Raw genomic sequence first — 23,115 nt, 5'->3', positions numbered from 1 at the left:
CTCCCCAGCTCGCGCGGCCGCGCATGCGCGCGAGCCACACACCCCCCCCTCGCCCGCGCATGCGCGCCCCCCCTACTAATGAGGTTATGTCTCCAGCGCCGCCTGTGGTCCTGTGCTAAGCGCTGGGGTGCAAACGAGGGCGGGGCCGTTGTCCCCCGTGGGGGGTCACGGTCTCCACCCCCATTTTCCGGAGGGGATCGATGAGGCCCCCCCCCCCCCGAAGCCACGTGACTTGCCCAAGGTCACCCGGGGGATGATGGGTGGCGGGGCCGGGATGGGAGGTCACGACCTCCGGCGGCCCCGCTCGGGCTCCCTCCCCGCTGGCGCGCATGCGCGAGGGTCCCGTGGGGCCTTCGTTCATCCTAATACTGTTGGTATTTGTGAAGCGCTTAGTCCGCGCAGAGCACTGTCCTAAGCGCTGGGGGAGATCCGGGGTCATCGGGTGGTCCCGCGTGAGGCTCACAGTTAATCCCCATTTGACAGATGAGGTCACTGAGGCCCAGAGAAGTGAAGTGACTGGCCCACAGTCACACAGCCGACGAGCGGCAGAGATGATGATGATGTTGGTATTTGTGAAGCGCTTAATAATAATAATAATAATGTTGGTATTTGTGAAGCGCTTACTGTGTGCCGAGCACTGTTCTAAGCGCTGGGGAGATCCAGGGTAATCGGGTGGTCCCACGTGAGGCTCACGGTTAATCTCCACTTTACAGATGAGGTCACTGAGGCACAGAGAAGTTCAGTGACTTGCCCACGGTCACACAGCCGACAAGTGCCAGGGCCGGGTTTCGAACTCATGACCTCCGACTCCCAAGCCCGTGCTCTTTCCACTGAGCCACGCCGGGAGAGTCGAACTCGTGACCTCTGACGCCGAAGCCCAGGCTCTTTCCACTGAGCCACGCTAATTCATTCATCCTAATGTCGGTGCTTTTTAGGCGCTTAGTATGGGCCGGGCACGGTTCTAAGCGCTGGGGGAGATGCGAGGTCATCGGGTTGTCCCACGTGGGGCTCCCAGTCTCCATCCCCACTTTCCAGATGGGGTCACTGAGGCCTCGACAAGCCACGTGACTTGACCGACGTCACTCAGCCGGTCTCTTGTCCGTCTCCCCCCATTAGACTGTGACCCCGTCGTCGGGCAGGGATGGTCTCTCTCTCTCTCTGTTGCCGAACTGTCCATTCCAAGCGCTTAGTATAGTGCTCTACACGGAGTAGGCACTCCAATAAATATAGCGTGGTTTAGTGGAAAGAGCCTGGGCTTTGGAATCAGGGGTCACGGGTTCGAATCCCTGCTCTACCACTGGTCAGCTGGGTGACTGTGGGCAGGTCACTTCACTTCTCGGGGCCTCAGTTCCCTCATCTGGAAAATGGGGATTAACTGTGAGCCTCACGTGGGGCAACCCCATGACCCTCCATCTCCCCCAGTGCTCAGAACAGTGCTCGGCCCATAGTAAGCGCCTAGCAAATACCAACGTTATTATCATTATTGGGGAAGCAGCATGGCTCAGTGGAAAAGAGCCTGGGCTTCGGAGTCAGAGGTCACGAGTTCGACTCCCCGCTCTGCCGCTTGGCAGCTGTGTGACTGTGGCCGAGTCACTTAACTTCTCTGGGCCTCGGTTCCCTCATCTGTAAAACGGGGATTAACTGTGAGCCTCACGTGGGGCAACCCGATGACCCTGTATCTCCCCCAGCGCTTAGAACGGTGCTCGGCACACAGTAAGCGCCTAACAAATACCAACATTATTATTCCTATTGAATGAATGAATGAATGAATGAGCGACGGAGGCCGGGCTGCTTCCCCGCTGGGGCGCATGCGCGGGATGCCTGGGGGCCCTCGGCCCGGTCGCCCCGCTGGGGCGCATGCGCGGGGCTCTTGTTCGCCTTCGGTGGCGGCTTCCTCTCCGGGGCGCATGCGCAGGCGCCCTCTAAGGCCTAGTTGCCAGTGGAGGCGCATGCGCGGGGTTTTTGTCACTCCCCGGCCTGGGCGACCCCCCCCCAGGGTCGCATGTCTCTCTGGAGGGGAGGGGAGGAATTTGGGGGGCGGGGGAGACTCCCCCAGGGGCGTCTAGCGCAGTCCCCCTTGGCCACCCCTCTTTCCGCTGAGTCACGGCGGGACCGCGGGCGCCTCCTCGCGGGCTCCCGGCGAACTGCACCCCTCCCCCCGCGGCGCCGGGGGCCCTGGGTTCTAATTCTACCCCGCGCGGGGCCTGGGGCGAGTCACCTCACCCTCCTCCGTCAAATGGGGATGGCGCCTGGGAGCCCCACGGTCGGGGGTCGGGGACCGTGTCCCACCCCATTTGCTCGGCCGCGTTTAGTACAGTGCCTGGCCCACGCTACCGACTCCATCGTCCTCTCCCGGGCCCCGGTGCGGGGCTCTGCCCCCGGCAGACGGGAGGCTAGACAGCGCGGTCCCCGTGGGCAGGGAACGTGTCCGCTTATTGTCACGTCCCCTCCGGGGCGCTCGGCGCAGTGTCCCGCCGACCGTAAGGCCCCGATGAACTCGCCCCGGCGACTGATTGAAGCTCCTCGAGGGGGGGGGGGGGGGGGCGGTCTACTCATCCGACTCCCCCGAGCGTTCGGCCCAGCGCTCGGCACGCCGCAGCCCGTCACGGCGGGGGTCGCGTCCGCAGTTCCCGGTGGGCGAGGGCCGTGCCCGCCGACGGCCGTCTCCCGTCCGGGCGGCCGGCGGCCTCCCCTCCTCCTCCGTCCCCCGGAAAAATCCCCGGCCCGCCCCGCTCCGGGAAAAACGGCCGTTTATTCCCCACGCTCCCGCCGCCGCCTTCCGGAGAAGGGCCGGTCCGCCGGTCGGACTCATTCGATCCGGGCCGCCGCCCGCGACGGGCGCCCGGCCTCCCCGGGGGTCGGTGGCCGGGTCCCCGTGGTGCGGCGTCCCCCCGGACCCCCCGCCCCGAGTCTCCCGCGCCCCCCCCTACTCGTCCGAGTCCAGGTCGCTCTCTCCGGCCATGGAGCGGAAATCCTCGCTGTCGTCCTCGTCCTCGGACAGGGCCACGCGGCTCAGCACGCTGGGCCCGCAGGGCTGCTCCTCCTCCTCCTCCTCGTCGTCCTCCTCCTCCGACACGTCGTAGCCGCCGGCGCTGCTGTAGCTCGTGTCCCGCGTGGCCGACTTGGGGTCCGGCTCCTCCGAGCTCCCGTAGCTGAGGGGGGGGGCGGAGGCCGCGCCGCCCGTCAGGCCCCCCCCCCCCCCCCCCGTGCCCGGCCGCGGCCCGCCCGGAGGTCAGGGGTCGCGCCCGCTCCCCCGCCCCGGGGTTCCCGGCGGCACCTGATGTTGCTGTCCTCCGTGGCGTGGGCGGCCCCGGCGGGCTCCCCTGCGTAGGCCAGCATGGTCTCCTCGGCGTCCAGGCCCAGGCCCAGCCGCGTGCCGTCCCGCAGCAGCCCGTGGGGCTGTTTGGGCCGCCCGCCTCCGCCCTCCACGTCCGAGTCGCTGCCGCTCTCGCTCAGCTGGATGGCTGCCGGGGGCGGCACGACGGACGGGGTCGGGGCGGGGGGGGCCGGGGCGCGGGCCCGACCCCCCCCCGCCTCGCCCCCCCCGCCGCACCCGGACGCACGTCGAGTGCCGCGCCGGCCTCCCCCGAGCGCTCAGTACGGCGCTCGAGGAGGCCGCCCCAAGGGATGGGCGCCGGGGTCCCCTCCCCGCCGCCCCCCGGGGCCGGAGGTGAGGCGGGGGACTCACAGGAGAAGGGATTGTCCCCCTCCTCGTCGCTCCCGGCGGCGTCGTCGTCCTCCCCGTCGGACATGAGCAGGTCCTCGTACAGGACGCTGGCCTGCGGCCGCCGAGCCGCCCCCTCCTCCTCCTCGGCCAGGTCGTCGCCGTCCTCCGCCTCCTAGGCCGGAAGGACCGGGGTCGGGGGCCGGCGGGGGGCGGGGGGCCGCCGGGCCCCGCGTCGCGCCCCTCGCCCCCGCCCCGGGCGCCCCTGTCTGCCCCCGGGGGAACGGACGCTCCGGGTCACGGGATACTCACTGGGGCCGGAGTCTTAGGTTTCCCATCCTCCTCCTCCTCCTCCTCCTCCTCATCCTCCTCCTCCTCCTCCTCCTCCTCACCAAACCCTTCAATATCTACATCAGAGTCCTCCTGGCCCAGCCTGCCCTGGCCCTGCCGCATCTGAACGGGGAAAACAGAGGGGGACACCGGGAAGGGGACGGGGGCGCGGAGGAGGAAGGAGGGCTCAGCCCCGGAGCCGCCCGGGCGGCCGGGAGCCGTCCCCCTCGCCCCCCTCGCCCCCCGGCCCGGCCCTGACTGAGGGGTGGGCGGGCGCCCCGGACGGGGGGGGGGGGGGGGGGCGCGACGGGCACGGGACGGCTCACCTGGGCCCCCCGCTTCTCGGGGGTGGCGGTGGGCGTGTCCAGGGCCGACGGGTTGCTCTCGTCCTGGTAGACCGAGGCGTCCCGCGACACGCTGAGGGACGTGTTGTTGTCGTAGAGGTCGGGAGGCTGCGGGGCGGACCGCCGGACGCGTCGGGGGGAGGTCGGCCCGGCGCCGGGCCCGGGGGGGGGGGTGGCGGGACACGGGCCGGCGGTTCGGCCGACGCGGGCGGGGGCGAGAAAGGGGGCGGCGGACGCCGGCCGGGCGGACGGGGACGGACCGGAGCGGTCGGCGGAGGGGGGGAGGAGGAGGAGGAGGAGGAGGAGGAGGAGGAAGGGAAGCCCCGTCTCGGTCGCCCGCCGCCGACCCACCTGGGGGGTGTACGGCCCGGGGGTCATGGGGTCGAGGCTCTCCAGGTCCGCCTCCTCCAGGGCGGCCTCCTTGGCCGTGCAGATGTCTCTCTCGAGCTGCGTCAGGTGCTCGTCGTACTGGAAACGGAGGGACGGGGGCCGTGGGTGGCGTCTCGCGACGGCGTTGTGCTCTGCCGGGCGCCCGGCCCGGTGCTCCGCGCTCACCCAGTTCCAGCGAAGGAGCGGCCGCCCGGCGAGGCCCGTCCCGCCCCCTCGCTCACCTCGGCCAGCGTCTGGTAACAGGTGTTGACGATCTCCTGGGCCGTTTTGGTGTACTGGCTGTCCGGACCTGCGGGCGGGCCGAGGAGGGGAGGGGGACCGTCACCGCCGGGTCGGCCGGGTGACCCCGGGGGAGTCGCTCCGCCTCTCTGGGCCCCCCGGCCCCTCGCCGGTCGACTGGCCTCCCTCCTCGGACCCCGGAGGGGTCCCGCGGGGGCCCGGGATCGGGGCCGACCCCGGGAGTCGGGGGGGCTCGTCGGCCGCGTGACCCCGGGCCGCTCATTTCGCTTCTCCGGGCCTCGGTTCCCTCCTCCGTCAAACGGGGACCTCCACGTGGGCGGGGGACCGCGTCCGCCTCCGTTGGCCCGTGTCCCCCGCCGGGCTCGACCCGGGGCCCGGCGCAGAGCGGGCGCTTAACCGATGCCGTCGTCGTCCTCGTTACCACCCCAGCGCTCGGCACGAGAGACCCGCGGCGAACCGAGTGGCGTTTCTCGCTCCTTCCATAATGGCATTTCTCGCGCGCTTACTACGTGCCCGACCCCGCGGTATTAACGAGGACGACGACGGAGACGACGACCGTCTCTGTGAAGCGCTCACCGCGTGCCAGACGCCGTGCTGACCGCTGGGGCTGGGGAGAGTCAGGTTGGACAGGCCCCGTCCCGTGGGCCTCCCGTTCTCCGTCCCCGTTTTACAGGGGAGGGAACTGAGGCGCGGAGGAACGAGAGGACCGGGCCGAGGTCAAACGGCGGGCTCTACCCGCTGCCCCTCCGAGCCCCGCGAGCCCCCCGGGGCGGAGGCCACCCCGGACGCCAGCGCCCCCCGTGCGCCCTCCGCTCTACCGACCGCCGGGGAGAGTCCAACCGACGCACCCTTCGCGCCCCCGACCCCCGGGGCGTTGGGCGCCTACCGCGCGCCGAGCCCCGTCCTCAACGCTCCGCCCTCGGCGGGTCCGGAGTCTCCTCCGGGCCCTCGAGGCCCCCACCCACCGTTGTACTTGACGCTGTTGGCCAGGATCAGGTTCACGTCGTCCAGGAAACTCTCCCGGTTCTGGTACTTGTGCTTGGAGATGTTCTGGTGGGGCGGACACGCGCGGCCGTGAGCCCCGTCCCCTGGCGCGCGCGTGCACGCGTCACCTGCCCGCGCGTGGCGGGGGGGGGGGCTCCCGCCGGCCCGCCCCGGGGCCCCGTACCTTGCGGACGCTGTCCAGGTCCATCGGGTTGACGATCACCTTGTAGTAGTCGGGGACGAACTTCTTGTTGACCGGGTGGTGGAACGGCCAGGACTGGGGGGAGGGAAGGGAGGGTCGGGGGCCGCTCTCCGGCCCCGCGTGGGGGGCGCGACGGGAGCGGATCCCCCCATTTTTTCTCCCTTTCGGGGGGGGGGGGGGCGTCCGGAGGAGCTTCCCCTCGGACCGTCCGGGGCCCCGGAGGAGGGGTGTCCCCGACCCCTCGGGGACGGGGAGACCGGGCCCGTCCGTCGTCGGGGGGCCCGGCCCCGCCCCTCCGCGGACCCCTCCGCCTCGGCCCCCCCGACACGTACGTCGGGGACCACCATCATCTTCTGGGTGACGATGTTGTCCAGGATGAAGGAAAAGGCCACCTGGTCGTCGTCGTCCAGCAGCGGGTTGATGGCTTTTTCCAAACGGGCCAGCCTATCTTCCTTCTGATAACGACGATAACGGTGACAACCAAGTGAGGAGCGGCCCGGTGCAGGGGGAGAGCCCGGGCCCGGGAGTCGGAAGGTCCCGGGTTCTAATCCCGGCCCCCGCCCCTCGGCCGCCGGGCGGCCTCGGGCCGCTCACTCGACTTCTCCGGGCCTAAACTCCCTCCTCTGTAGAACGGGGATTCAAACCGTCAGCCCCACGTTGCGACGGGGACGGCGTCCGACCCCATTTGCTCGGATCCACCCGGGTGCTTAGTACAGTGCCTGGCGCACAGTGAGTGATTGACGATGATGATTATAATGTCATTCCTGATCGTTCTTATGAAGGAGGAGGAGGAGGAGGAGGAGGAGTAGGAGAATGGTTCTGTTAAACACTTTCTATGTGCCAGGCCAGTTCTAAGCGCCGGGGTGGATACAGGCAAATGGGGTCGATAATAACAACGATGATAACGCCGATGATGTCGGTATTTGTTAAACGCTCCCTACGTGCCGGGGCCCGTCCCCCGCGGGGCTCGCCGTCTCCATCCCCGTTTTCCAGATGAGGGGAGCGAGGCCCAGAGAGGCCAAGCGACTCGCCCGGGGCCACAGAGCAGGCGAGCGGCGGAGCCGGCATCGGAACGCGGGACCTCCGGACTCCCAGGCCCGGGCGGCTGACGACCCCGGCCCCCCCCCCCCCCCCCCCCCCGTTCCCACTTCGCGCGGGGTCCGTCCGGGCGGGGACGGTCTCCGTCCGTTGCCGAATGGCCCGTTCCGAGCGCTCGGTCCGGCGCTCGGCGCGTCGCGGGCGCTCCGTGGGTACGAGCGAATGAACGGACGAGCCCCGCGCCCCCGAATCCTCGAGGGTGGAGGCCGGGGAGGAGGGGACGCCTACCTCCTTGAGCTTCTCGTCGCAGAGGTCCAGCATCGACTGGGAGATCTGAGTCAGGGAGTGCTTGGGGCCTACGGACAAACGTCCCCCAGGTACGCTCGCACCTCCTCCGAGAGGCCTTCCCCGACTGAGCCCTCCTCCCCCCCGCCTCCCTCTCCCTCCTGCGTCGCCCGCGCCCGTCCGTCCGCGCTATCTGTTAAGTGTTTACTGCCTATCAGGCGCCGGGGTAGAGACGAGCTGAGGGGGATGATAAGAACTGTGGCGCCCGCTACGTGCCGGGGCCTGGACTAGGCGCTGGGGTAGAGACAAGCTAATCGGGTCGATGATGCTAATAAATAACGGGTGGCATCTATTACTAGGTGCCGGGCACTGGGGTAGGGACGAGCTAATCGGGTCAATGATAACGATGAAGACTGTGGCACTTGTTAAGCGCTGGTGAGGTGCCAGACCCCCGAACCGAGCACTGAGGCAGAGCTAATCGGGTTAATTTTTATTACAGTAATGACGATATCTGTTAGGTGCTCACTATGGGCCGGGCACGGGGCTAAGCGCTGGGGTAGAGACAAGCTAGGCGGGTCGATGACACCGATGACAACCCGTGGGGTCTGCTGAGTGCTTACTGCGTGCCAGGGCCCGGCCTAAGTCCCGGGGTGGAGGCGAGATGATCGGGTTAATGATAAGAACAACGGTAATAACCGTGGCACCTGTTAGGCACTGGGGTGGAGACAATCTAATGGGATTGATAATGATGATAAAAATAATAATGACAACCGGGGCTCAGCGGAAAGAGCCCGGGCTTGGGAGTCAGAGGCCATGGGTTCGAATCCCGGCTCGGCCACTCGTCAGCCGGGTGACTCTGGGCGAGTCACTTCGCTTCTCGGTGCCTCAGTGACCTCATCTGTAAAACGGGGATGAAGACCGTGAGCCCCACGGGCGACAACCCGACTCCCCTGTGTCTACCCCAGCGCTCAGAACGGTGCTCGGCACACAGTGAGCGCTTAACCAAATACCAACATTATTATTATTATTGTTATTGTTAGAGACAGTCTAATCGGGTGAGTTCTAATAACGATAGTAACTGTGGTATTTGTTAGCTGCTTACTATGTGCAGGGCCCTGGACTAAGCCCTGGGGTCGAGACAATCTAAACGGGTTGATAAAAATAATAAAAATAACGATAACAGTAGTAGTAGTCGTAATAACAGTTACCGTGGCGTTTGTTAGCCTACTACAAGGGACAGTCTAATCGGCTTAATAACGACGGTGATGACGACGACAATAATTGCGGTATCTGCTGAGCGCTCACTACGTGCCGGGGCCCGGACTGAGCCCCGCGGTAGAGACGAGCTAATCGGGTCGATGATAATAATAGAAACGACGGTATCTCGGAGGTGCTCGCTACGTACCGGGGCCCGGACTGAGCCCCGCGGTAGAGACGAGCTAATCGGGTCGATGATAATAATAATGATGATGATAATAGAAAGGATGATATCTGTTGAGCGCTTGCTACGTGCCGGGCCTTGGACTGAGCCCCGGGATAAAGGCGAGCTAATTGGGTTAATAATAATAATAATGATAGAAACGATGATATCCGTGAGGTGCTCGCTACGGGCCGGGGCCCGGACTGAGCCGCGGGACGGAGACGAGCTAACGGGGTTAATCATGATAATAATAATGACGACGGCATTTATTAAGTGCTCACTATGTGCCGGGGCCTGGACTAAACAAACCCTGGGGTAGAGACGGGCCGATGACAGTGATATCGATCACGGTAACCGTGGCGCTCATCAGGCCCCCGCCCACCTCCCCGGCGACCCCGGCCCCGAGCTCTGGGCCCAGCCATCCCCTCCGCGGGGGTCCGACCGTTGTAGGTGGCACTGTTCTTGACGATGAGCTCCAGGTGGTCGCGGAACTCCTCGCGGGACGGGTAGAGGCGCTTGCGGACGTTCTCGCGCAGCGTCTGCAGGTCCATGGGCCGCGTGATGATCTTGTAGTAGTCCTTCACCACCTTGGCGTTCACCGGCGTGTGGAAGGGGTACGTCTGCGCCCACAAGAGCCCCCGCCGGGCGTCAGACGCCGCCCGGCCCGCCGCCGGCAACCCCCCCCCCCCCCGCGTCCGAGGGGCGGCGCGGCCCAGAGGGTAGAGCCCGGGAGTCCTAAGGACCCGGGCTCTCGTCCCGGCTCCGCCCCGTGTCCGCCGGGTGACCCCGGACCGGTCACTTCCCTCTGCTGGGCCTCAGTGCCCCCGTCCGTGAGACGGGGGCGAGGCCCGCGCGGGACGGCTCCCGTCGACCGCGGCGCTCAGTGCGGCCGCTGGCACGCGAGGAGCCGCGGGGCCTCGTCCCACCCGATCGCTCCCTATCTACGCCGGCGCTCAGCATGCTGCCCGGCGCAAGGTGAGCGCTCAACGGCCACCGTTTTTAAAAAGAGAACAGAAAAACGCCCACGGGCTTGAGGACAGTTCTAAGGACGAGAGGGGCGGGCTGGAGTCCGTGTACGATGGGCTCCGTGGAGACTGGTCAGCGGTAATACCCACAGCGGCGGTATCGGCGAAGCGCTTACCGTGTGCCAGGCACTGTACTAAGCGCTGGGGTGGGGACAAGCAGATCGGGTTGGACGCACCGGGTCGGCTCAGAGCCCCCATCCCCATTTTACCCGTATGGAAACTGAGAACCGGAAAAGCGAAGCGACTTGCCCGGGCTCACGCTCGGACAAGTGGCGGAGCCGGCGTGAGAACCCACGACCCGGGCTCTGCCCGCTCGGCCGGAGTACCCGGGGGGGGGGGGGGGGTCAAAAGAACGGAGGCCCCCGCGGGGGCAACTGACAGATCTGCGGGGCCCGCAGCTGAGGCCCCGAGTGACGTGCCCGAGGCCACGCGGCCGGCGGGGGGCCGAGCGGGGATCAGAACCCGGGCCCCGCAGACTCCCGGGCTCGCGGGCGTGGCTCGGTGGCCAGAGCCCGGGCTTGGGCGTCAGCGGTCGTGGCTTCGAATCCCGGCTCGGCCCCCCCCCCGCCCCCGTCGGCCGGGTGACCGTGGGCGAGTCGCTTCGCTCCTCTGGGCCTCGGCGCCCTCGTCTGTCAAATGGGGATGAGGACTGTGAGCCTCGCGTGGGACCACCCCGTGACCCCGCGTCTCCCCCGGCGCTTGGCACGGCGCTCTGCACGTAGTAGGCGCTTAACCAACCAACGCCAACACTCTCGTCATCCCCGGGGCCTCGCGCCTGGCCGGGGGGGGGGGCCGCACTCACGTTGGGGAGGTCGCGGATTTCGTTGATGATGGACTCCAAGATGGACGACAGCGTCACCATGGGGTCCGTGCGCCGGCGGTGGATGGACTTGTGTGGCCTCTGGGGGGGGGGGGGGAGGGGGGAGCCAAGGGTTCCGGGTAGCCCCAGGGCGCTACGGGCGGATCCCCGAGCCGCCCCCCTCCCGCCGGCGGCCCCCCGGACCGACCGGCCGGGCCGCGGGACTCACGTTGAGGTAGTCACAGTGGACGGTGGTGCCGACCCTCCGCTTCTTCTTCGGCGGCAGCTGCTGTTTGGGGAACTTGAGGACCAGGGATTTCCGCCGCACCTCGTCGGCGCTGGACACACGGGAGGAGCCGGGGCTACCGAGGCCGCCGCGCCGGCCGCCCCCCGCGACCCGACGCCCACCCGGGACCCCTAACCCCGCCGGGGACGGTGGGACTCCGTCCCCCACCGGATCCCCCCGGCTTCCACTCTTCAACGCCCACGGTCCCCTCCACCGTCGGTCCTCTGGGGGCGGGGAAGGTGTCTGCCATCGAACCGTCCCCTCCCGAGCGCTCGGCCCGGTGCTCCGCACACGGGAAGCGCTCGCTAAATGCCACGCGTTGACTGTGGGCAGGGAATGTGCCCATCGTATGGTGTAGGTACCATAGAATAATCCTCACGTCGGTATCTGTGAAGCGCTTACTGTGGGCCCAGCGCCCTTCCAAGCGCGGGGGGAGATACGGGGTCGTCGGGTGGTCCCGCAGTAAACCCCCATCATATATGCGTATATCGTATCGTATTCATTCCGTCGTCTTTAACGGGCGCTGACCGTGTGCAGATCACTGTACTAGGTAATAATAATAGCGATAACGATGGTATCTGTTAAGCGCCTACTGTGTGCCGAGCGCCGTTCCAAGCGCTGGGGGAGGTACGGGCTCATCGGGTCGTCCCACGTGAGGCTCACGGTTAACCCCCGCTGCAAACGTGTATATCGTACTCATTCCGTCGTCTTTAATGAGCGCCGTGTGCAGAGCACTGTGCTAAGTAATAATACCGTCGGTATCTGTCAAGCGCTTACTATGCGCAGAGCGCCGTTCTAAGCGCTGGGGGAGATGGAGGGTCATCGGGTTGTCCCACGTCTCACAGCCTTCACCCCCGTTTTCCAGATGAGGGAACTGAGGCCCAGAGAAGGGAAGCGACTCGCCCACAGTCGCCAGAGCTGACGGGTGGCAGAGCCGGGATCCGAACCCACGACCCCTGACTCATTCAATAGTATTTTCAAAAGTATTTATTGAGCGCTTACTACGTGCAGAGCACTGTACTAAGCGCCTGGTAGCCCGAGCGCTCTCCCGAGCCCGACAGGGAGAGTCCAAATAACAACAGACACAACCCGAACTGTCCATCCCAGGCGCTTAGTCCAGCGCTCTGCCCATAGTGAGTGCTCCGTAAATACTACCGAATGAATGAATCCAGCCCACAACGGGTTCACGGTCCGGAGTCTAGTATCCTCTCCCAGGCGCTCGATACAGTGGCCCGCACACAGTAGGCGCTCAGTAAATACCACCGCCTGACGGATCAATTCCACCGCCTGTCTTGCCCCTTCCGAAGTGAACTTTTTTTTCTTTTCTCACGCTGTCTTTTAAGCGCCTACCCCGTGCCAGGCGCCGTACTGAGCGCCGGGGCGGAGCCACGCTCGTCGGGTCGGGCCCCGGTCCCTGTCCCGCACGGGGCTCACGGTCTCCGTCCCCATTTCCCCGACGAGGGGACTGAGGCGCGGGGGCGTGAAGTGACCCGCCCGCCGAGGGGCGGAGCCGGCATTAGAACCCAAGACCCGTGACTCCCAGAGGTCCGGGCTCTCTCTCCGCGGCGCTCCTCCGGACCGTCGGCCCGTCGCGGGCGAGCCGCGCTCGGCCCAGTGCCCTGCACGCGGCGGGCGCTCAATAAATGCCCCCGATCCGTTGGCTCTCCGTGACCGTCCGTCCCCCCACCCCGTCTACGCCGTCCGCTCGGGGTCCGTCCTCGGCTTCCGGGTCAAGCGCTCGGTAACTACGCCGCCCCCGCCCCCCCCCCCGTCGCCCGCCCCCGCCCGCCCACCTCTCGATCAGCTGCTTCCCCAGGACGATCTTGGTGCCCTCCACCTTGATGAGCTCCTCGTTGTCGTTGTGGATGACCGTCTTCTCCAGCTCCTCCTCCTGCTCCTCCGTCATGGCCACCGGGTTGGAGGGCGGGGCGTTGGTTTGGTAGTACAGAGGGCAGAACTTGTTCGTCCTCATGTGTCCGATGGCCCCGCAGGCCCCGCATTTCAGCTGCGGACGAGACAGGCTGTGGCGCCGTCCTCCCCCCGGGCGTCTAGTACGGCGCTCTGCCCGCGGCCGGCGCTCGACAGGGGTCCCGGGGATGGGCGGACCGCCGCTCCCCCCCCCGCCCCGCCCGCCCGGCCGCGGGGCCCGGGGTCGGGGGGACCCGGGTTCTAATCCCGGCTCCGCCACCCGTCTGCCGGGCGACCTCGGGCCCGTCGCCTGACTCCTCCGGGCCCCGGTGCCCTCGTCCGGAAAACGGCGGCGGGGAGACCGGGCCCCGGGTGGGTCAGGGGCTGCGTCCGTCTCCGTTTCGCTTGGATCCGCCCCAGGGCTCGGTACGGCGCCTGGAGACCGCGAGCCCGTCGTCGGGCGGGGATCGTCTCCATCCGCGGCCCGACTGTCCATTCCAGGCGCTCGGTACGGTGCTCTGCGCCTAGTAAGCGCTCGATAAACCCCACCGAACCGAATGCCGTCGTCATTATTCGAATGACCGAGAAATCAGGCCGGAGGGTTCCCTCCCGTAACGGGGGGGAGATGATCCAGGCCGACGAGGTCGGACCGAGTCCCCGATCCCCATCTGTGGGAGGAGGGAACCGAGGCGCGGCCAGGCGCCGCGGCTCGCCCGAGGCCACCCGGCAGACGGGCGGCGGGGCCGAGATTGGAACCCGCGTCCTCCGCCTCCCGAGGCCGGGGCCTCGGGGCCGGGGCCGCCGGGCCGCCCTCCTCCCCCGCCGCTCCCGCCAAGGATCCCGGGCCCCGGCCCCGCGCTCTCGAGGCTGCGGGTCCTCTCCCCGTGGGGCCCGGGGTCGCCCCCCCCCGGCCCCCCGCCGGCCCCGGGCACCTTCAGATCCGGACGCTCCTTTATCTTCTTGGGCTTCTTCTCGGGGGGCCCTTTGAGCTTCTCCTTCTCCTGGTTCCGCTTCAGCCGCCTCAGCTGCTCCTGGATCCTCCTGCGCTCCTTGCGCATCTCTTCGCGGTGCTGCTCGTCGAAGAGCGCGAACTTGCGGCTGCAACGCGCGCGGGGCCCCGTCAGCCGCCTCCACCGAGCGCTCGCCGTGCGCAGAGGCCTTCCCTGCCCGAGCCCCCCGCTCCTCCTCTTCCGCGTCCCCCCGACCTTTGCTCCCTTCCTTCGTCCCGGGGACCCCCTACATCCCCCCCTCCCTCCTTTCTTTCCTTCTCGTCCCCCCCCCCCAGACTCTCATCTCCCTGTGGGCCGGGAATGGGTCGGTTCACCGTTCTTTCGTCCTCGCCCGAGCGCTCGGTTCAGCGCCCTGCACGCGGTAAGCGCTCGATAAATACGACCGAATGATTGAATCACTCATCCCCCCCTCCCCGCAGCGCTCACGTCCGCATCTGTGATTTTTTGATTTCTATTTCTGTGGGTCTCCCCCTCTGGACCGTCAGCTCCACCTGGGCGGGGGACGGGTCTAGGATGTTGTCGTTTGGACTCTCCCGAGCGTTCAGTCCACCGTTCTGCAGAGAGTGAGCGCTCGATAAATGTCCGACTCGGCCCCCTCGTCCGCTCGGCGAGTCGTTCGACGGTATTTACTGAGCGCTGGGCCGTATGCAGAGCAATGGACTGAGCGGTAGGGAGGGGACGATGGAATAATAATGACGACGTGGGTATTCGTTAAGCGCTTACTACGTGCCGAGCGCTGTTCTAAGCGCCGGGGTAGACGGGGGGTCATCAGGCTGTCCCACGTGAAGCTCACGGTCATCCCCGTTTTCCAGATGAGGTCACTGAGGCCCAGAGACGGGAAATGACTCCCAAAATCACACAGCTGACAGGTGGCGGAGCCGGGATTAGAACCCACCACCTCCGACTCTTAAGCCCGGGCTCTCTCCGCCGAGCCGCGCTGCTTCTCTAAAGAGACACATTCCCCGCCCATCTCGGGAGGGTCGGCTCAACGTCTCCAGGCCTCCTCTCCCTCATCCCTTCACGGTACGGGGCGGGGGGGTGGGGCGGCCCCAGCGTTCGGCACAGCGCTCGGCACCCCTCCCGGCCCGTGACAGCTTGCCCAAATGCCGACGATGGCATCTGTGAAGCGCTTATTAAGCGCCAGGCGCTGTTCTAAGCGCTGGGGCGGATCCAAGCGAATGGGGTTGGACGCCCACGGGGGGGGGGGGGGGGGGGGGGATCCCGCTCTCGATCCCCATCTTCCCGATGAGGGAGCCGAGGCCCGGGGGAAGGGACGTGACTCGCCCAGGGTCGCCGCGTCGCCGAGTGGCGGCCTCTTACATGAACTCCTCGTCCTTGGTGGTGCGGATGCGGATGTAGGCGTCGATGACGGCCGGCTTGCGGACGGTCTCGCAGCGGACGTATTCCTTCCCGTCCTCGTCTCGGAACGTGCGGTAGATTTTCAGGCGGCGGCCCGTGGCCGACGAGTTCAGGCTGGTCACCGAGGCCGTGTCGTCGTCCTTGTGAGGACCCCCGGACGCCCCCGGGCCGCCCGCCGCTGCGCGGGGCGCGCACAGACACACAGAGGGAGGACAGAGAGAGAGACGGGGTAGTGGATTGAGCCCGGGCCTGGGGGTCGGGAGGTCACGACCTCCCATCCCGGCCCCGCCACCCGGGTGACCTCGGGCAAGACGCTTCGCCCCGCCGGGCCTCGGTTCCCTCCCCCGCCCAAAGGGGATGGAGACCGTGAGCCCCACGTGGGACGGGGGCCGGGTCCGACCCCGTTTGCTTGGCTGCACCCCAGTGATCAACAAATACCGCAATTATAATTAAAATAATAATAGTAATAATGTTGGTATTTGTTAAGCGCTTACTGTGTGCAGAGCACTCTTCTAAGCGCTGGGGGAGACACAGGGGAATCGGGTCGTCCCAGGTGGGGCTCACGGTCTCAATCCCCATTTTACAGATGAGGGAACCGAGGCCCAGAGAAGTGAAGTGACTCCCCCACAGTCACACAGCTGACGCGTGGCAGAGCCGGGATTCGAACCCATGTCCTCTGACTCCAAAGCCCGGGCTCTTCCCACTGAGCCACGCTAATCATCATCATGATCAGAGAAACCGACGGGCACCGTCGGGGTCGCCCCAAGGCGAGGAGAGCTGCCCGCTCGGCCACCGGAAGACCGGAACGTGGAAGCCCGGGGCGAGAGAGGCCCTCCGGGTTCTTATTTTTATTTATTTTCTTTAAACGGTGTTTGTGAAGCGCTCACTAAGGGCCAGACGGTGGACCGAGCGCCGGGGTGGAGCCAAGCAAACCAGGTTGGGCACCGGCCCGGTCCCGCAGGGGGCTCGAGGTCGCAATCCTCACTTTGCAGATGAGGAAACCGACGTCCGCTGGCTGGGGGAGCCGGGTGATGGGAGGGACCCCGGGGGGGTCAACCGGTCCGAGGTCAACTAGTCCAACCTCCCGCCTCCGTGCGGAACGACCGATAGACGCTGGGGCCCCGGGGCGTCCGGCACCCCGCAGGTACTGTCTTCTGGAGAACTCCCCCCCCCCTCCGAAAGAGACTATCGTCGCGTTAGATCAGTGCTTAGAACAGTGCTTGGCACGCAGCGGGCGCTTAACGAATGCCATCGTCATTATTGTTATTTTTAGCCACCCATCTATTATGATCCTAGCTACGTGGTGAGCCTCTGGTGGGGCTGGCCCGGGGCTGTCAGAGGGACTTACCCCAGTGCTTAGCACAGCGCTCGGCAACCGGACGCGGGGGGTCATCAGGCCGGCTTGTCCTGCCAGGTCGCTGACCCGCAACGGGGCGGGCCGCCGACCGGCCGGCGCTCAAGAGGGGGCTGTCGTGGGGAGCGGAGTGGGGGGCCGTAACGGTGATGGGACCTGTCGAGCGCTTACTATGTGTCGAGCGCTCTTCGAAGCGTGGAACACTGTTCTAAGCATTGGGGGCGGGCCTCGGTATCCAGCCCCGACCGAGGCCGACGCCGTGAGAGGAAAGGCCGCCCCTCAGGGACAGGCGGGGCAGATCCCCGGTGAGCGGAAGGAAAGGCCTCCCCTCACGGACGCTCGGAGCTGACCCACGGTGACCGGAAAGGCCTCCCCTGACGGACGCTCGGGGCTGACCCCCGGTGAGCGGAAAGACCTCCCCTCACGGACGTCCGGGACAGACCTCCGGTGACCGGAAAGACCTCCCCTCACGGACGCTCGGGGCAGACCCCCGGTGACCGGAATGACCTCCCCCGACGGACGCTCGGGGCTGACCCCCGGTGAGCGGAAAGGCCTCCCCTCACGGACGCTCGGAGCTGACCCCCGGTGACCGGAAAGGCCTCCCCTGACGGACGCTCGGGGCAGACCCCCAGTGACCGGAAAGACCTCCCCTGACGGACGCTCGGAGCTGACCCCCGGTGACCGGAAAGGCCTCCCCTCACGGACGCTCGGGGCTGACCCCCGGTGACCGGAAAGGCCTCCCCTCACGGACGCTCGGGCCAGACCCCCGGTGACCTCACAGACACTCGGAGCTGACCCACGGTGATCGGAAAGACCTCCCCTCACGGACCCTCGGGGCTGACCCACGGTGACCGGAAAGGCCTCCCCTCACGGACGTCCGGGACAGACCCCCGGTGACCGGAAAGACCTCCCCTCACGGACGCTCGGGGCAGACCCCCAGTGACCGGAAAGGCCTCCCCTGACGGACGCTCGGGGCTGACCCCCGGTGAGCGGAAAGGCCTCCCCTGACGGACGCTCGGGGCTGACCCCCGGTGACCTCACAGACACTCGGAGCTGACCCACGGTGACCGGAAAGACCTCCCCTCACGGACGCTTGGGGCGGACCCCCGGTGACCTCACAGACACTCGGAGCTGACCCACGGTGACCGGAAAGACCTCCCCTCACGGACGCTCGGGGCTGACCCACGGTGACCGGAAAGGCCTCCCCTCACGGACGTCCGGGGCAGACCCCCAGTGACCGGAAAGGCCTCCCCTGACGGACGCTCGGGGCTGACCCCCGGTGACCGGAAAGGCCTCCCCTGACGGACGCTCGGAGCTGACCCCCGGTGAAGGGAAAGGCCTCCCCTCACGGACGCTCGGACCTGACCCCCGGTGAGCGGAAAGACCTCCCCTCACGGACCCTCGGGGCGGACCCCCGGTGAGTGGAAAGGCCTCCCCTCACGGACGCTCGGGGCTGACCCCCGGTGACCGGAAAGGCCTCCCCTGACGGACGCTCGGACCTGACCCCCGGTGAGCGGAAAGACCTCCCCTCACGGACCCTCGGGGCGGACCCCCGGTGAGCGGAAAGGCCTCCCCTGACGGACGCTCGGGGCTGACCCCCGGTGACCGGAAAGGCCTCCCCTGACGGACGCTCGGGGCGGACCCCAGGTGAGCGGAAAGGCCTCCCCTCACGGACGCTCGGGGCTGACCCCCGGTGACCGGAAAGGCCTCCCCTGACGGACGCTCGGGGCTGACCCCCGGTGAAGGGAAAGGCCTCCCCTCACGGACGCTCGGACCTGACCCCCGGTGAGCGGAAAGGCCTCCCCTCACGGACACACAGGGCGGACCCCCGGTGACCGGAAAGGCAGCCCCTCGGGGACTCCCGGGGCGGACCCCCGGTGACCGGAAAGACCACCCTTCACGGATACTAAGCGCAGACCCCCCCCCCCAGTGACCAGAAAGACCACCCTCCGTGGACCCCCGGTGACCGAAAAGACCCCTCCTCACGGACCCACGGTGATCGGAAAGACCTCTCCTCACGGGTACCCAGGGCGGCCCCCCGGCCGGCGGAGAGACCTCCCCTCCCGGACCTCCCCTCCGGGACCCCCAGGCCGGACCCCCGGCGCCCGGGAAGACGGACGCCGCTATGAACAGCTGAGGGATCCGGACGGAGACGCCGGGGAACATCAAGGGCCCGTCGGGGAACGGGCCCGTCTCTCGTCCCGCCGTCCCGAGCGCTCAGTCCGGCGCCCCGCCCGCCGGGAAGCGCTCCAGAGATTCGGCCGCCGGCCCCCCGCCCCGCGGGGCTCCTTACCCAGCCCCTTCCGGTCCCTCTTGTCCTTCTTGGCCTTGTCCTTGTCGTGGGGCCCGTCGTCGCCGAGCAGCATCCGCTGCAGTTCCTTGCGCTCCTGCTCCTCCCGCTCGCGGGACAGCTGGGAGCTGGTCTTCTTGTTCTGGAGCATGTTCTCGATGTTCTTCCCCATCTCCTCGAAGTCGCTGTCCTCGGCCGAGCTGCTGTCCGTGTCCGTGGACAGCACCTCCGTGGACGCCAGGACCCTGCGGGGGCGGGAGGGCCGACGGGTCGGGGCCCGCGCCGCCCCTCCCGCCCGGCTGGACCGAGAGCGCCAGGGTGTTTCTCTTCACGCCCAACCGTGCTTCCCGAGCGCTTGGTACGGGGCTCTGCAGGCGCTAAGCGCTCGGCAGATACCGACCGACGAAGGAACCAAAGCAGCAGCATCAGCCGGCGGGCGGAGCCCGGGCCCGGGCGTCGGAGGGACCCGGTGATAACCGCGGTATCCGTCGAGCGCTCACTAGGCGCCGGGGACCGAACTGAGCGCCGGGGGAGGTGGGCACCGTCCCCGTCCCCCACGGGGCTCCCGGCCTCAGTCCCCGTTTCACAGATGAGGGAAGCGAGGCTCGGAGAAGCGGGGCGACTCGCCCGGGGCCACGCGGCAGACGATGACGACGTTGCTATCTGTTAAGCGCTTCCTACGTGTCGAGCGCCGTTCTAAGCGCCGGGGGAGACACGGGGTCGTCGGGTCGCCCCCCCTTGGGGCTCCCGGTCTTGGCCCCCGTTTTCCGGATGAGGTCACCGAGGCCCCGGAGAAGTGAAGTGACCCGCCCGACGTCGCCCGGCTGGACGGCGGCGGAACCCGCCACCCCGGACTCGAGCAGCGGGGCCGGGAGGAGAATCCGGGACCGTCCGCCGCCCCGACCCGCTTCGCGAGACCGGGGTCCTCGTCCCGGCTCTGCCCCTTGGGCGGGTCCCTTCACTTCTCCGGGCCTCAGTTCCCCCGTCCGTCCGACGGGGAGGGAGACCGTGAACCCGATTTGGGACACGGACCGGGTCCAACCCGGATCTACCCCCGGGGCTTCGGACGGCGCTCGGCCCACGCAGGGCTCTCCCCGGATACCGTCGTTACCATCGAAGCGGCAGGGCGTGGCGGGCGGGGCCCGGGCCGGGGAGCCGGAAGGACCCGGGGTTCTCAGCGCGGCTCAGTGGCGAGAGCCCGGGCTTGGGAGTCAGTGGTCTAGGGTTCGAATCCCGGCTCTGCCGCCTGTCGGCTCTGGGACTCTGGGCGAGTCGCTTTAACTTCTCGGTGCCTCAGTTCCCTCATCTGTAAAACGGGGATGAAGACCGTGAGCCCCACGTGGGACGAGCCGATTCCCCCGTGTCTCCCCCCGGCCGCTTAGAGCGGTGCTCGGCACACGGGAAGCGCTTAACGGACACCGACGTCATTACTGTGCGATCGGGGACGAGTCGCTTCACTTCTCTGTGCCTCGGTGACCTCATCTGTAGAATGGGGATTAACCGCGAGTCTCACGTGGGACCACCGGACGAGCCTGTATCTCCCCCAGCGCTCCGCACAGAGTAAGCGCTTGACAAATACCAACATTATTACGATCCCCCCGGCCCCGGTCTAGCGCGGTGACCTCGGACGGGTCACTCGCCTCGGCCGCGCCTCGGTTCCCTCATCTGTAGAACGGGGACGGAGACCGAGGGCCCCGGGGGGGCCCCGACTCGCCGGGACCCGCCGCGGCGCTTCCTACGGCGCCCGCCGCACGGTACGCCCCCCCGCCGACCCCGCGGCGGCCGTCCGGCCCCCCCCCCCCCCGACCCCGGCGCCGCGCAGGGTCCGGGCTCCCGGCGGGGGATGCGGAAGGGGGTCGGGCGGAGGGGGAGGGTCCGCCCCGGCCCCCCGCCGGGGCCCGTACTTGTTCTGCAGGTCGAAGATGCGCTGGCACTCCTCCTTGTAGCGCTCCTGGTGCTCGGCCACGGAGAAGCGGGACCCCCGGGCGAACTTGCTCATGGGCCCCTCCCCGGAGCGGGCCTGCTCCGTGGACATGGTGCGGACCACGTCGATCACCTCCCAGCGCGACAGCTTCTTGATCTGGGACGGCGGACGGGGTGTTGGCGGGCCGGCCGCCCCCGGGCCCCCCGCCGCCGGCCCGGCCCCCCGGCCCGCCCCGTCACCTCTTCCTCGGGCACGCCGAACTTGCGCAGCAGCTGCTTGGCGTTCTTCAGGGAGAGGCGGCGCAGGTCGGCGTCGGTCCCCGTCACCGTCTTCTTCACCGGCTGGGGCTCCTTGTCGTCCTGCGCGGGGCCGAGCCGTCGGACGGGGCTCCGCGCCGAGCGGGCGACGGGGGCGGGCGGCGCGGCGCTCGGGGGAGGACCGCGTCCCCGCCTCCGCTCTCGGGCGGGGAAACTATCCGTCTACCGTCCTCCCGCCTTCTCTCGAGGCCTCGGCACAGCGCTCCGCACGCGGTGAGCGCTCGCCGGACACGACCGACGGAACCGAGGACTGCTCTTCCCGCCGGCCGGGTGCGGAGCACCGGCCCGGGCGGCCGGGAGAGTCCGACAGACACGATCCCTGCCCTCCGGGAGCCGCCGGGCTACCGCGCGCGGAGCCCCGGACTGAGCGCTCGGAGAGGACGGCAGAGTCGGGAGACACGGCCCCTCGGTGGAAAGAGGACGTGGCCACCACGGGGTCCGACCCGGGGGGCCTCTCCGGCTCCCCCCCGCCCCCCGCGAGCCGGGCCCGGCGCCCCCGTTTCCTCGCGGCGGGCCGCCCTACCTTCTGCTGGGTGGGCTTGTTGGGGATCTTGACGTAGGAGAAGCCCTCCCCGCAGCCCGTGGGATCGGCCACCCCGGTCACCTCCAGCAGGCATTTCCCTTTCATGGCGGCGATGAAGGCGCGGGTGGTGTTCCAGGGGGCCGTGCGGACCTGCGGGGAGACCGGGGCTGAGAAGCGGGACGCGGGCGACGCCGGCGCGGGCGAGGCCGGCGGGAAATCCGAGGAGGGGGAGCCGGGCTCGTCGGCCCGCGGCCCGGCTTTACCTCGTCGTCGATTTTCATCTGGAAGTCTTCCTCGTTTTCTTCTTCGGGGGCGAAGAAGGACTTCTCTCCGTAGCCGGCGTCCTGGAGGGAAAGACCGGCCCGGGGGGGGCGGTGAGAACGGACGGGGCGCGACGGGGAGGGGAGCGCCGACCGTCTGCGGCCCGAGGACGACGCCGGTCGTCCCCCGGGCGGGGGTCCGAGGGTCCGTGCTGGCTCACCGGAAGAGGGGCGAGGGTGGGCGGGGGTGGACGGGGGAGAGTCACGGGTGCGGGGGACGGTCAGGGACGAAGAAGGGAGACTCGGGGGTTTGATGGACAGTGTCCGGTTCCTTGGGAGTCAGGGATGGAGAGGGCAGAGTCGGGGTGTCGAGTGGTCCGTTCTGGGTCACGGGGGAAGAGTCAAGGATGGAGGGGGAGGGTCTGGGACGTTGGACGGTCAGTGCCGGCTCACTGGGGGAAGGTCAGAGAGGGAGAGGGGACCGTCGGGGGGTTTGGATGGTCCGTCCCGCATCACTCGGGACGCGTCAGGGACGGAGGGGGAGAGTCCGGCCCGTTGAAAGGTCCGTCCCGGGTCAGTGGGGGACAGTCAGGGCAGGCGTGGGGTGGTACGTGCTGGGTCGCTGGGGGAGAGTCAGGGATGGAGAGGGGAGAGTCGGGGGGTTGGACGGTCCCTTCTGGGTCGGTATGGGACGGTCGGGGTCGGAGAAGGGAGAGTCAGAGGTGTGGGTGGGTCCCTCGTGGGTCAGCGGGGGACAGTCAGAGACGGAGAGGGGCCAGACAGCGGGGCCGGATGGTCCGTTCAGGGTCGCTAGGGGAGAGTCAGAGATGGAGGGGGAGAGTCGGGGGTTGGATGGTCCCTTCTGGGTCACTAGGGGACAGTCAGGGATGGAGAAGGGACGGTCGGGGGGGCGCTGAATGGTCCGCCGTGGCTCACCGGGGGACAGTCAGGGATGGAGAAGGGAGAGTTAGAGGGGTTGCTGGGTCACCGGAGGACAGAGATGGAAGGGGGACAGTCAAAGGAGTCGGATGGTCTGTTCGGGGTCACCAGGGGAGAGTCAGAGATGGAGGGGGGAGAGTCGGGGGCGTCGGACGGTCCGCGCTGGGTCACCGGGGGAAGGTCAGGGACGGAGGGGACAATACGGGATGCCGGATGGTCCGTCC

General features: G+C 68.0%; 1 protein-coding gene across 2 annotated transcripts in view; it reads right to left on the bottom strand.

Moving 5' to 3' along the window:
• Nucleotides 1-2,733: 2,733 nt before the first annotated feature.
• Nucleotides 2,734-23,115, bottom strand: part of TAF1 (TATA-box binding protein associated factor 1) — a 45,397-nt gene continuing 25,015 nt past the window's right edge. Inside the window, exons 18-39 of one of the 2 annotated variants that reach the window (XM_029067779.1) lie at nucleotides 21,956-22,036; nucleotides 21,693-21,842; nucleotides 21,092-21,211; nucleotides 20,833-21,008; nucleotides 18,932-19,173; nucleotides 15,246-15,462; nucleotides 13,848-14,013; nucleotides 12,801-13,012; nucleotides 10,951-11,059; nucleotides 10,725-10,823; nucleotides 9,340-9,517; nucleotides 7,481-7,548; nucleotides 6,487-6,609; nucleotides 6,137-6,229; nucleotides 5,934-6,018; nucleotides 4,950-5,017; nucleotides 4,690-4,806; nucleotides 4,321-4,446; nucleotides 3,977-4,117; nucleotides 3,689-3,839; nucleotides 3,278-3,464; nucleotides 2,734-3,152 (exon numbers count right to left, since the gene is read on the bottom strand). In XM_029067779.1, coding sequence (XP_028923612.1) covers nucleotides 2,927-3,152; nucleotides 3,278-3,464; nucleotides 3,689-3,839; nucleotides 3,977-4,117; nucleotides 4,321-4,446; nucleotides 4,690-4,806; nucleotides 4,950-5,017; nucleotides 5,934-6,018; nucleotides 6,137-6,229; nucleotides 6,487-6,609; nucleotides 7,481-7,548; nucleotides 9,340-9,517; nucleotides 10,725-10,823; nucleotides 10,951-11,059; nucleotides 12,801-13,012; nucleotides 13,848-14,013; nucleotides 15,246-15,462; nucleotides 18,932-19,173; nucleotides 20,833-21,008; nucleotides 21,092-21,211; nucleotides 21,693-21,842; nucleotides 21,956-22,036 — 3,135 coding nt within the window. In that variant the 3' untranslated portion in view covers nucleotides 2,734-2,926. The remainder of the gene's footprint in view (nucleotides 3,153-3,277; nucleotides 3,465-3,688; nucleotides 3,840-3,976; nucleotides 4,118-4,320; nucleotides 4,447-4,689; nucleotides 4,807-4,949; nucleotides 5,018-5,933; nucleotides 6,019-6,136; nucleotides 6,230-6,486; nucleotides 6,610-7,480; nucleotides 7,549-9,339; nucleotides 9,518-10,724; nucleotides 10,824-10,950; nucleotides 11,060-12,800; nucleotides 13,013-13,847; nucleotides 14,014-15,245; nucleotides 15,463-18,931; nucleotides 19,174-20,832; nucleotides 21,009-21,091; nucleotides 21,212-21,692; nucleotides 21,843-21,955; nucleotides 22,037-23,115) is intronic. The other variant, XM_029067780.2, reaches the window with a different exon arrangement.

This window comes from Ornithorhynchus anatinus, chromosome 6 (genome assembly GCF_004115215.2).
Source record: "Ornithorhynchus anatinus isolate Pmale09 chromosome 6, mOrnAna1.pri.v4, whole genome shotgun sequence".
NCBI lineage: Eukaryota > Metazoa > Chordata > Mammalia > Monotremata > Ornithorhynchidae > Ornithorhynchus > Ornithorhynchus anatinus.
This window is presented reverse-complemented; position numbering and strand designations above follow the sequence as displayed.